The sequence below is a fragment of the Diospyros lotus genome, chromosome 2, assembly GCF_014633365.1.
Source record: "Diospyros lotus cultivar Yz01 chromosome 2, ASM1463336v1, whole genome shotgun sequence".
Taxonomy (NCBI): Eukaryota; Viridiplantae; Streptophyta; class Magnoliopsida; order Ericales; family Ebenaceae; genus Diospyros; species Diospyros lotus.
Window position 1 is genome coordinate 45,409,749 of NC_068339.1, and position 12,758 is coordinate 45,422,506.

The 12,758-nt window shown below is 34.7% G+C and overlaps 1 protein-coding gene across 4 annotated transcripts in view; it reads left to right on the top strand.

Moving 5' to 3' along the window:
- The window catches only part of LOC127795126 (midasin), a 94,114-nt gene that overhangs the window by 75,196 nt on the left and 6,160 nt on the right, over positions 1-12,758 (top strand). For all 4 annotated transcript variants that reach the window (XM_052326588.1, XM_052326589.1, XM_052326587.1 and 1 more), the window contains exons 48-66: positions 460-609; positions 802-981; positions 1,070-1,261; positions 1,382-1,483; positions 1,574-1,798; positions 1,874-1,996; positions 4,113-4,194; positions 4,295-4,425; positions 4,512-4,676; positions 7,869-7,944; positions 8,027-8,139; positions 8,924-9,003; positions 9,082-9,195; positions 9,448-9,516; positions 9,605-9,761; positions 11,228-11,397; positions 11,481-11,593; positions 11,669-11,901; positions 12,080-12,274. In XM_052326588.1, coding sequence (XP_052182548.1) covers positions 460-609; positions 802-981; positions 1,070-1,261; positions 1,382-1,483; positions 1,574-1,798; positions 1,874-1,996; positions 4,113-4,194; positions 4,295-4,425; positions 4,512-4,676; positions 7,869-7,944; positions 8,027-8,139; positions 8,924-9,003; positions 9,082-9,195; positions 9,448-9,516; positions 9,605-9,761; positions 11,228-11,397; positions 11,481-11,593; positions 11,669-11,901; positions 12,080-12,274 — 2,670 coding nt within the window. The remainder of the gene's footprint in view (positions 1-459; positions 610-801; positions 982-1,069; positions 1,262-1,381; positions 1,484-1,573; positions 1,799-1,873; positions 1,997-4,112; positions 4,195-4,294; positions 4,426-4,511; positions 4,677-7,868; positions 7,945-8,026; positions 8,140-8,923; positions 9,004-9,081; positions 9,196-9,447; positions 9,517-9,604; positions 9,762-11,227; positions 11,398-11,480; positions 11,594-11,668; positions 11,902-12,079; positions 12,275-12,758) is intronic.

Genomic DNA, 12,758 nt, shown 5'->3' on the forward strand with positions numbered 1-12,758 from the left:
GTCCTTTAGATCTTAAAGAAAAGAACAAGCATGGATTTCGTTCCTTGTTAAAGATCAGGTTTTTCCAATTAACCTTTTTTGGCCAACTACTAAACATCTCTTTTCACTACCAGTTCTTGATACTATGGTGGTAATATCTTTCATCCAGACACTGTTGTACATAATACGTACATGAGCATTTGTTTGTTATGTCTAAAACATTGCAACTTATGGCTGTGTCCTTTTTCTTGATTTTCTAGAGTTACCTTCTTGTAGCAATTAATTGCAATTTATCCTTTAATTGTTTATTTTCTTACTTACCAAGGAGACAAACTTGAGTCCATTTTACCACTTCTCCCAAAGAGATATTTCATGGACTTATTAGAAAAATTATGAAGATGCATTAACTGATTATTCTCTCTCTCTCTCTCTCTGTGAAGTTTATTGCATGCTCTTAATAAATTTTGTTTCTGTGCACAGATTGTGTATCGCTCTGATCCTGGGAAATTCAAGAAGTTAAAACATGAATGTGATGAGTTTCTGAAACTGGTTGGAATTTCAGTCAGTATGATCAAAGATTTTTTTAGAATGACCACAAGAGAGATTAGCGAGCGAGTGCGTAACTGGCAGGTATAGGTTATCTGAGGGAATACTTTTCTGCAACTCTTTGATTGCACTTCTGTATAAACTGCTTATAACACTGGCTATTTCTTGTTTTTCATCAATTAACATCATAATTCATTGGTCATTCTTTTTTTTTTTTCATGTGTTTGAATCATCGCAAATACAAGTCATGCCATTGATTTTACTTTGATCTCTCAGGAAACAGCATCCCGGTTTATTCATCAATTATCAAGTGAATATTCTACATATGTTGATATAGTTCATCCAGTTCAAGTTGCAGTATATGAAATGAAACTAGGTTTGTCGCTGGTTCTGTCAAGTGCATTGCAAAACAATTATCTGCATAGAGTTGGACAGGATGATGTGGAAAGAGTACTGGTACTATTTATCACCCTTAGTCTCATGATTCTTATTAATACTGAAGGTAACAAATCTCTTAGCTGCTAAACGAAAAACTTCCTGGCAGGAAATGGTTTACTCATTTATGAGATTTCCTAGAGGCTTTACATCTGAAGCTGTTTCTGTTAATGTCAAATGTTGGATGGCCAACTTTCCTTCTTGCGATATAGATTTTCCCATGAAAATAAGGACACTGGATATGAATCTGCTGGAGGATTTGCTTACTTCTTCCACAAGAGATTCCAGCTCTGAGAATATGGTGTGTGACTACTTAAATTCCAGCACTATATTGGTTTTGAATTGACAAAACTTTTCCCATGTGCTTCTCTTTTTGCTGGATTGGCAAGATATGTATTCAGTTTTTTTCCATTGGTTACAGGTATCTTCCCTGCAACTTAAAGTGTCCATACATCACAACATTCTTCTCCGTATGGCCCATTCTGTCACTGATGCCCGATTGATGGATAACGCATCTTTTACTGTAGGTGTCCATATCTGTTTAGCATTTCAGTGCTCTCAGGAATGTACCTGAATCAAAGCTTTTAACTAATATCATGTCTGTCTTCTTCAGCTCATGGATAAGATATTTGACGAATTTGCAAATCTTTGGATGAATATGAAACTTAAAGTAAAAGACAAGGAAGACCAAGAAGGTCAACAATACAAGTTCAAGCCTCGTGCATTTGAGATACAGAACATCATGGAAATTGATATATCAACTCTAGGTGGTTCATTAGCAAATGAGACTCTTTCTGAATGGCAGGAATTGCTTTCCGAAGAAGATGTCCCTAAAAAGGTTAAGGCTCGAATAATTTTTGTCTGCTTTGTGTATGTAGTTGTTCTTCTAACAGAATCTATTTTATTGTTATAGAAAGCTAAAGAAGAAGATGTTTGCCCGGAGGATGGATGGAACTTCATGGAAGAAGACTCCCTACCTAATGATATGGTGCACATTCACAATCAACTATTTGGGTCAATGGATCTTGTTCAAACTGTATGTTCTCTTGCATTTCTCAGTAGACGTGTTTTTTCTTCATTACCATGTTTTTTAGGCCAAGATTTAGTTGTTCTTGTTTTTGCTAATAAGCTATCATATGTGTTTCCCTTTACTTGTTTTTTAGGAAGTATACAATTATTTAAATTTGCCTTTACCTGTTTTTTTAGGAAGTATATGATTATTTAAATGTTTCTGATGCTATGTACTTATACTTATTAGTGCTCATATTCTGTTGTTGGAATAATTGGATGATCTTTACAATATAGTGGAAGAAGAGTCCTTTTAGGTCCCCCTGCAATTAGGGGATATGATTAGCAAGAAAAGACTAAAAATTTAAATGAAAAATTATTTCCTATGATCATGTGGATCTTAAAACCCTGCCAGATCTGCATGTAACTAGGTGTGACATTGCAATGACATTTATAAATGGGATTTAAAGACAAACTGAATTGAAGCTTCACTGAGCAGCTCAAGTGTTGTGGTGGAGAAGAAGTTCTCTTGATTTCCATGTCCATCAACATCCAAAGCAACATTTTTGCCTCAACTTCTGTCCAGTCTTTAAATCTATTTCATGGGAGCTTTTTAACACAACTGCACCCAGAACAACAATATTCCTATTTTCTTGATTTGAGTTGACACCCTCAGAATGCCCAGGGTATTTAAAACCTAACATATGTTTTTAATATCTATTGCTTTTATTTTTTTCATCTACTTTTTTACCAATGTAGCCTGTTCAATGCCCTGAAGCGCAACAATGGAAAGGTAATATACAGCCGGGGAGTTTAAGAGCTAAAAGGAGAAAGTCACCCAGATTTTACATTCTGTGGAAGAGACAGGAATACATTGGAGGAGAATCATCAATCTCTTTGCTTTGTCTATCTTCTATATTAATGATATTTTTTTGTTAGTTTATTTTTCATTTTTAAGTCAGAATATCTTAATTTCGTCAACTTTGAACTCTGTTTTAAAGACATGTGATTTCTCCTTGACAAGTTTGAACTGTAAGTGTCCTTCCTGCTCTTGAGTCTGATAGAACTGATTATTGATTCTTTCAAGCCATATTTATAGGCAAAATAAAACATGGGACTTCATATTTGCATATGAATTCTTCTCTAGGTGTAATTTGTAAATACTGCAATGTCATGTAGATGCTCCCCCAAGACCCCATGGTACAGAAAATCTCTTGGCCCCTTATTCTATCACAACAACGACAATCACAAGCCTTAGTCCCACTAGGTGGGGCCCGACTAAATGAATTCTAGAACTAGACCTCGAACCTTCTCCTATCCATGGCCATATCCTTTGCAAAGACATTATATCGCATGCCATGTTTAAGGATCTACCATCAAGTTTTCTTGGTCTTCCTCTTGGATATGAGTGAGAGAGAGAGAGATCACCAGCTCTTCTGTTGATATAAATCCAATCCTGACTGAAACGCAATTAACCTGATTATGATTATCTCAATCCAATAAAAGATAAGTTCCAAAACTATCCTAACAAAGTCAGTCATAAAAATAAAAAATCTATGTCCAGAATTCTAATTAAGCTAAATCCTAATATCAAACATTAAAATTTAATAATTATTATTCCTTCTCTCTCTCCCTCTTTTGTGACAAACTTTCTCCATTTCATCCGTCTGCCTCACAGGTACCCCTTTTTGTATCACAATGCTATTCTGCTTCTTTTTTAATTGCATAAAGAATAGTTGGACTCAGTTGTCCTAAAGACTTGTCATGGTAGGCTGACTCTGTACTCTAATCTGTCACTTCTGTGGGGAAATTTTTTACATTTTGAAGGTCCTCTATTAACAGAGGTCCTCCATTTTTACATTTTGTGGTGGTCTTAACAGAGGATGGTCTTGCTAAGTTAATATGAACCTTGATCAGAATACTTCTGATATTTTCTTAACTTTCATATAGTGTAATCATTTATGCTGCATATAAGTGTGGTTATCATTTTCCTTTTCTTCTCTTTTGTCAGTTCTTTTTTTAAAAAAAAAAAAATTATGTTGCTTTCTGCAATTTGGTATTTTGAAATTTGTCACATTGAATTTTGTGTGTTCTGAGATTTATACCGCTAACTAATTTAATTCTAAAATATGGTCATATTGCAGCCTGGAATAATGCACATCTCAGAAGCAGAAAGGTTATCATCCTTCAATCACTCTTATACACTGGGTGTAAGAATGATTAAAGGTGATTAATGTTCCACAAGAAACTTCTGATTTTGCTTCAATTTTTGGTTGGTAATATTTTCATGTGATAACCTTATACATTATGTTGTGGTTTTGTCCAGGTTTAGAGGGGTTTCTGTCCTCCAGTTTGGATGCTAAACTTGGACCAGAGCACATGTTCCGTGTTTGTTTGGAGCATGAGCAAAAATTCAAGTCATCTGCCAAATCAGCTCGTGCATATAATTTTTACAAGGTTTTGACAGATTTGTCATGGTGCTTAAGTAATTATCTAACAATTATTTACTTATCTTTTATTTTCTCTATTGACTTCCTAAGTAGGACTCAAATGCTCCAATGATGGCCAAGATGATGGAGCCTGTTACTACTCTTCAACAGAAAATTGCATATCTTTCAATTGAATGGGATGATCATCCTGCTCTTCAAAAAATATTGGATGTGATTGAAATGATTTTAGCTATTCCCCTAAGCACCCCACTTGCTAAGGTAATATATTCAACTAACTATTGATGTTTAAGGGTCAAATTGTTTATGTGCAATGACTTTGAATCTTAATTCACTTGTGGTAAAAATGTTTGCCTAATCTAGATTGTAATATGAGGGCACCAATGTGGGAAAGTTGATTGTAATCCCTTTGGTCTATTAGGTGAAAAAGTGCCCTTCATAAAATATACTCTTGATCTTTCTTGATCTTTGTTTTATTTTTCTATGATAAATTATACAGAAAAGCATTGTGATGGTTTTAGTTATTGGATATAACCACCCACCTCTATTCGGACTTAGGACCTAATATACATAACAATACCACCAACAACAACAAATCAAGCCTCAATCTCAATAGGCGAGATCAGCTACATTGATTTTAGCTCATCAGTTGTCTCTGTCTATATCCAGATCTTATGTATGGCCATTATAAAGCTTGTCATGCTTAAAAAATTCTCACCAAGTGTTTCTTGATATTCCTCTACCTCTTTTGTTAAAAGCTTCCTTCATTCTATCCTTTCTTCTCCTGGGAGCTTCTATTGGTCTTCTTTCCATGTGACTAAACCATCTTAATCACATCTTATACATCTTATATTTAGTAGAAGCTTCTTTAATCTTATGATGTATAGCATCTTTTTTAATTACATCCTTTCTTGTATGGCCACACATCTGCCTTAACATACTCCTATTGCATTCTTATCTTTGTTAGATTCATATTTTAGCACATGATGGTGCTTTATTGCCCACATTGAATACCATATAGTATAACATAGTTGGTCTTATAGTTGTCCAATAAAATTGCTTGCTTTAGGTATCATTGAGGTTAGGTTACAAAATTCTTAGCATTTATTGGCCTCCAACACAAACTGATCCTTCATAGCTTTTATTGGGAAAAAAGGCCAAATTGGCCCTTTAACTTTTTGATTTTGGTCAATTTAGACCCTGAACTTTTTTTGGCTTGAATTCACTCCCAAACTTTTCTAAATGGTTCACTTTGCCCCTGAAATGCTAGGTTTCTTGGGGTCAAATTCACTCCTAAACTAAACCATTCAAAAAGGCCAGGGGTTAATTCCAGCCTCTTGCACCCCCCCTCCCTTTTCAAAATAAATAAATAAATAAATAAATGAAAGTTCAGGGGCTAAATTGACCAAACCTGAAAAGTTCAGGGGCCAAATTGTCCTTTTTTCTCATTTATTAGGCCCAAGTTCTTTGCATGCAGTTTCACTTGAAAAAATATGTTGTTTTCAGAACTTGAACTCAGTGACCTACCAATCATAAAGTTGCAACTTTACTTTACCATTGCTACCAAGGATAGGGGAGATGAATGAGGATGTGATGGATGGATTAAGTGGAGAAGTGTGTTTTATGCTTGGTATGATTGGGGTAGAGTTCTAAAAAATTAGAAAAAAAATATTATATCACAACAATTACGGACACCACAGGCTTGTCATGCGTGTTGGGTAAGGTGAACATTTTAGCAATATGAGGTATAGTTGATACAAGGATGTTAACATGGATTTGGTAGAGAGAGATTTAAGAATTAGGAATGAAGTAATTCAACTGATGATAAACAGCAGTTTGGACTGTGACTGTGATCTTTGATAGTGCTGAACAGCAATAGAGGATCCTTGTATGTGATCTCAAATAGATGGGGAAAAAGTTTTGGTTGGGAAAATAACAGGATTTTTTTTTCTATATATCGATTTTGCTCATTTAGATCATCATTTTTACTTTTATGATGTTGACGACTCCTTTTTTTTTTTTTTTGAAAGAAGGTTTAAATTTTTATTAGATTAAGTTAAAGAGGACCAAACAGACCATAACAAAACAAAAACTGGCTCCAAGATGTGGCCAAAAGACACCAAAAGATCCGCCAACATCTGTAACCTAACACATCCCAACCCAACCCCCAAAAAGTGAGGCAGAAACCTCAGACTAGGAACGGAGATGAGACTCAAACCCATAATGCCTTCCGAATCAAAACTGCCAAGAACCAACACACCCCCACAAAGCTGAAAAAGTTGCAATCAAAGAGAAAGAGAGCCAGATGCCAGGCTGATCAAAGCACAGCTACCTAAAACAAATAAATAGAACTTTTATCCTATTATTCATTCATTCTACCATCTGCACTTTTGTCCTATTACTTTTATAATTTGATACAAAAATATTCCAAAGAATTATTTTTGCTACCAGCTAAGTAGTACAAATGTTTTTAAGAAGGTGCTGAGTTAATGTCGATACAATAATTTTCATCAGACCTTCCTAGCACTTGATGGGGCTGCCTCAGACATTTCGTTTTTGATCGAGGTTTAGCCAATCACTCGTGACACTGGGGAACATCCACCTGGATTTTTCAAATACATGGCCAATTGCTTGCTGACATGAAACATATGGAAAGACTAAAGAAAGACAACTTAAATATATAATTAGATAACTGAACCCATTTCTCGTCATTTAAAATTTTTAATTCTAAAATATCATAAAATTATATTCCATTTTTCTTGTGAGTTGAACTATCTAAAATTTTTTTAGATGGCTTTTCTTCACAAGTTTTGACATATAAATGTGTTTGTAATGTAAAAAATGAATAAACTAGTATTCAGTTATATCTATGGAAGTTTTTATTTTTCTGTTATGCTTTTTCTATATGGAAAATCATGGCCATGTCATTCCATGTCCTTGACCTGTCTATCTTAGAGTCTTAGACGGTATCTTTACACACTTTTGAGCTTTTGGCTTACATGCCTTGGTGTGGGCTAGCTGAGGAACACTTGTCAAGAAGTATTGATGACCAATCACTTTGATGGAAGGAGTCTGTCTGTCTTCCTCGCTCTGGTAGATCACTCCCAGTGGAATTCATAGAAACTTGTCTTGATATAAGAAACTCTTGTATGTAGTTGAGCTTTTGCATTGTTAAAGATGAGAATAATATATATATATATATATATAAATCTTATATCATGCAAAGTTTAACATATGTTATCTCTATCCCATAGTTCTGTAACTTACTGCATCATGTATTAATTTTATTAACTAAAGCAGTGCTACTTATTTGATTTTTGTAGGTATAGGTCTTCTGTATGAACCATGAAATGCTTGTCTTCTCCTCCTCTATTGTTCATCATGCCAATACTTTATTTATATATTATGCGTCATGTTTTTGTTTCACCTAAAAATATGCCTTTGTCTTTGAAGGCTCTTTCGAGTTTGCAATTCCTGCTCAATAGGATCCAAGTATTGCAGGAAATGGTTTCCAAATTCCCCCTCTCTGGTAAGCAATTTAAAATTAGTGTCAATTTTAGTGGCTGAGTAACTATTTTCACCAGTCTGCTCACTTCCTTTTTGACTGGTAGATGAGCTGGAGCCTATTTTTAACATTGTATCCTCTTGGAAAAAATTGGAGTTTGAGTGTTGGCCTGCATTGCTTGATGAAGTTCAAGGCCAATTTGAGATTAATGCAGGGAAGGTATGTATTTCCTTTTTTTCTCTCATCGTTATTTGCTTTTTGGTGAGGCAAGTAAATTCTAAACATTTCATATAAAAATGTGCTTAGATAATGGTATGTGGACCTCAAGATTGTCAAAGGACAATCTTGTCCTTTAAACTAAGACAAAATATCATTTTTTAATAAAATAAAATATTATATTTAATGGTCAGTATTTTAATTTAATTTTGGTCATTAATGTTTATCAGGAAACAAATGCTGACAAGGGTAGTGATGTAGAACCCAAAAGAGAGCAAGAACAAACTCAGAAGAAGAGAAAGAAAATTGAAAACTCAAATCAACTCAATATCTATATAAGTTCATTTGGCTGCCATAGAATACATCTCAAAAGGGTTTATATAGGGAACTAATCCAAATCTAACTCTAATGGAACATAATAACTTAAGGATTAACTAAGAGAAAAACAAAAGAAATAAAATAAACAATGTTAATTCCTATATTTATGCCTAGTGTAATATTTCCAAAATATTTTCTTCTATGCCCTCTATCAGCTGGTCAATGTAATTTTGAAACATGAGCACACTATATTTTTTACAGAAAAGTTCCAAGGATGGTCATTGCAATTCACTTTCTTGTGAAAATGCTTGCAATCGGTTGTGGTTCTGAAGCGTCATTGTCAAAGTTTGATTTATCATGAGCACACTATATAATAACATTGCTGATGATTTCTGCTGTTATCTCTTTTTGTTCTATTGTTAGTTTGCACATACTTATGTCGGTAACTTCCATCTTTTATTTCTTGCAGCTGTGGTTTCCTTTATATTCAGTACTTCATCATAGGCATTCTACTGATATATCTGAATATAACAGATCTAGCATCCAAAGGTATGTTCCCGGTGGTGATGTAGTTTAACTTGAAATTCATTTTATTTTGAGGATTTTAAATAATGATTCAACATGCAGCTTGGAGGATTTAATTCAGACATCCAATGTTGGTGAGTTCAGAAAACGTCTTCAACTTATTTTTGCTTTCCATGGCCAAATCATGGCTGGAATTTCTCGGGGTATTTACTTGAGGTAAAGCTTTCTAATTCTGAGCATGCAACCTCCTGTTAAAATAGGATAATGAAGAATTATTTTCTAAAGAATTTATAGATATATGTGCCCACTATCTGAAAAGAGTGATATTTTGTATTCCCATGTTTTTATTGGAGCTATTTTTTTTGTACAAAATGTTATTTATTATAATCTACTATTTGGACTTTTACAAAGTCTCATTTCTTAATAATTCTTTGGGTAGTCATTTTGATATTTTCCCCCATTCTGCAGTCCTTGCCATATGGAAAATGCGAAGATTTTATATAATATTTTTGGCTTCTACGTGCAACATTTGCCGACGTGAGTTCTTTGTTTCTCTTGCAAGTTTACCATTTTCTTTTTGCAACTGAGAGCCTTCTGAATGTTATGGAGTTTATGTTTTATTCAGAATCTTGAATCATTTAGAGAATACAAGAAAAAGTATCGGGATGGAGCTGAAAGAGCTTTTAAAGCTATGTCGGTGGGACCGTCTTGAGACTTGCGCTTCCATAGAAAACTCTAGAAGGACAAGGCAGAAATTTAGGAAGCTCATACAAAAATACACTGTATGTATAACCTATTGGCTATCTTGCATTTATATCTCATCATTCAATTATATCTGCATATCTCCATAATGGCAGACATCCATTCATGCTCAGGATGATTATGATGTCTTATCAATTAATTGTGTTTTGTAATGTTTTTTGGGCAAAGTTTGAGAATGTATAGTGTGAGGACTATTGGAAATTACTTGATATCATGCAATTGCTTGATTTTGGTGTGTGCTTGGCTATTCGTTCATTTATTTTTCGTGAAATGGCGTTGTGTAACCTTTTAAAGTTGTGAATCATATCAAATAAGTTTTTACTCTGAGATGCTGACCTGTATTAATTTTTCTGTTGCCTAAAATAGCATTCTTTTTTCTGCGTCAAAACTATCAGCAGTATGAGTAGAAATTTTATTGGTACATCTCACTGTCACCTTCCACCAGCTAGCTTCTGCAATTGAATTTCAATCTATCTGGCAAGTTTTTCAGTCTTCAAATAAGATTTGGTCTGAATTTCTTAATAATCATGAACTTTTTGCAAACAAAAAAGAAAGCAGGAAAAGGAATTGACTCTCTTAAGTAATATGTTGATATTAATATACTCTTTGTGTATACCCTGAGGATGGGAAACAAGTTCTTGGAGAAACATGTTATTTTTTGTTTAAGATGGTGGCAAGATATCCGTTCATTGCTTCTTCTTTTCAGGTAAGTTGAGAAGTTTGATATTTTCGTCTCACATTTTTGGTATCTAGTGGGTTATGCCAGACTTACATGAGTTTTTTTTTTTTTTTTTTAACTTGGAGTTGGGGTGCCTGTGAAAAATTTGATGGAATGGAAGAGTTTTGTTATAGAGGAAGTAGATGAAGACCAAGAAAAACTTGGAGTTGGGCTCTTGTGGAGATTGTGGATGGAGTAGAAAAAGTTTGTACAGAGATAAGTAGAGGAAGACCAAGAAATACTTAAATGTGGATGCTTTTAGGCATGGCATGGGTTATAAGGGGTACAGAAGATAAAAGGTCATAGATAGAGATTATTGGCAAGCAAGAATTCATGTATTACAGCTTGGTGTGTTGTTGTATTTGCATATAAAAGGAACTTATATTCTGCAAATCTACATAACAGGAAATGAGTGTGATTAAGAATCTTAATATGGTTTAATTTGTTTAAGTATGGAAATGGGACATCCCACAGTGGTGGGGCATGGGGGGGGGGGGGGGGGGTTGTCTCTCCATAAAGTCTAATGTCTAATGTGATGCTGGTGATAGTACCCTTTCCTTTTCTTTATTTTTTTCTAAGTTATATGGTACTTTTTCTATTTCTTCTTTTATATGCTTTAGCAGTCAAGCAGTTTATTTTGACATCTAACTCGTTGCTTTGTCTTTGTTAAATTGTTCTTATGTGAATATCAATGATTGACTGCTTTGCCAGCTTAGTTGTATGAACTGAGATAATGATATGCCATGTCTATTTATGTGATCGACACAGGAACTATTGCAACAACCAATAGTGCTTATTATCCATCAAGAAACACTGCAAAGAGGGATAAAATCACAATCTGTATCACAAGGTCCAAAACTTCTTAGTGATTCTTTTGACAGGAGTAGAGAGATGCTGAATCTTGCTTGTGATCAGGCTCTGAGCGAAGATAAAGACAGGTTATTTCTGCATGTTTTGGCAATTCTATATCTTGTCCTACTGTTAGAATATCTCCCTGAACTTTCAATTTTGTCTGGTACAGCTCTGCATGGTCTATGGATTGGAGGAAGAAAGTAGATAATGCTTTGCAAAACTTGTACCTTGATAAGACAACTGAAAGTGAATTTCCGTATTTCACTTATGAAGATGCTGAAGGTGTTTCTTATTCTTCTTGATTTTCATTTCTTGCAAATCTAGCTCTTCTACTTATAATAACTTTAATTTGTGCAGTTTTCAAAAGTATTGTCAGCAAGTCTTTAGCTTCGAAGACTACCTGTATTTCATACCAGGAAGAAAGCAAGCAGGTGTGGCATACACTTGAGAATATTTGTAGAACTGCAATTGATTGTACTTATCTGTGGAAGGATGAAAGTAAGAGCATTGGGAAGAGAAGGGCTTTCTCTGACCTTCTTAAACTGTTAGAGAGTTGGGGATTGTCTAAGCACAGGTCTACAAGTTTTGAGGTATTCTTCAAATTCCCATGGGTTTCTGTCTTTGAATATGATAAGAGTCAAGTTGCTTACAAGCATTTGGATCTTCAAGCAAATTCCATGGTTTAAACAAGCTCTTACATTTTTCATCCACTGTTTACTTGTTTTAAGGATGATGATTTTTTGTCTTTTATTGGCTGGGATCGTATAGGAACAATTCGAATCAAACCAATCAAATTGGTGGCTTCTTCGGCCTTCATATGACAGGAACCATTTACTGCTGACTGCTGAAAGTTTGGATGGAGAGTGGAAAATAGTAAATCAATACTACTTTAAGAGTATGGCATCGTTTCACCTTCTGCAGCAGATTTGCCTGAATTTCCATAAAGACTTTACTCTTGAACAGGTAAATGTCTAATTTCAAGTGCATGATCTATTTCATTGTGGAGAAGACTTAATCCCATGAGTCAAATTTGTGATCAGGTTGGTGCAACTGCTAGATTGGTGAGCTGGATTAGTGGGATTAATGCTTGTTGTTATGTTGTTGTTGTTTGGGGTCACCAGGGGAGCAATTGGGGGGATGATTTTGTAAATTTAAGTTCATTTTACTGTCTGACTTGAACTTTAGCAAGTATTCTTCCTGATATGCTATAGGTCACGAATCTGATGGGGCCTGGCAGAGAATTGCAGCCCCTGCAGGATGAAAATTTGTGGAAACTGATAAACTTGTCAGAGCGGCATGCCTGATATGCTCTTTGATAATTACTTCAAACTTATAATTCAAGTCAACAAGGCTTTTGAATCACACTAACAATGAATGCTTACAGCTGCATTATTATGAGCATATGAGTTCCAATATCTAGACACAACAAAAGGTGGTGCAATCATAT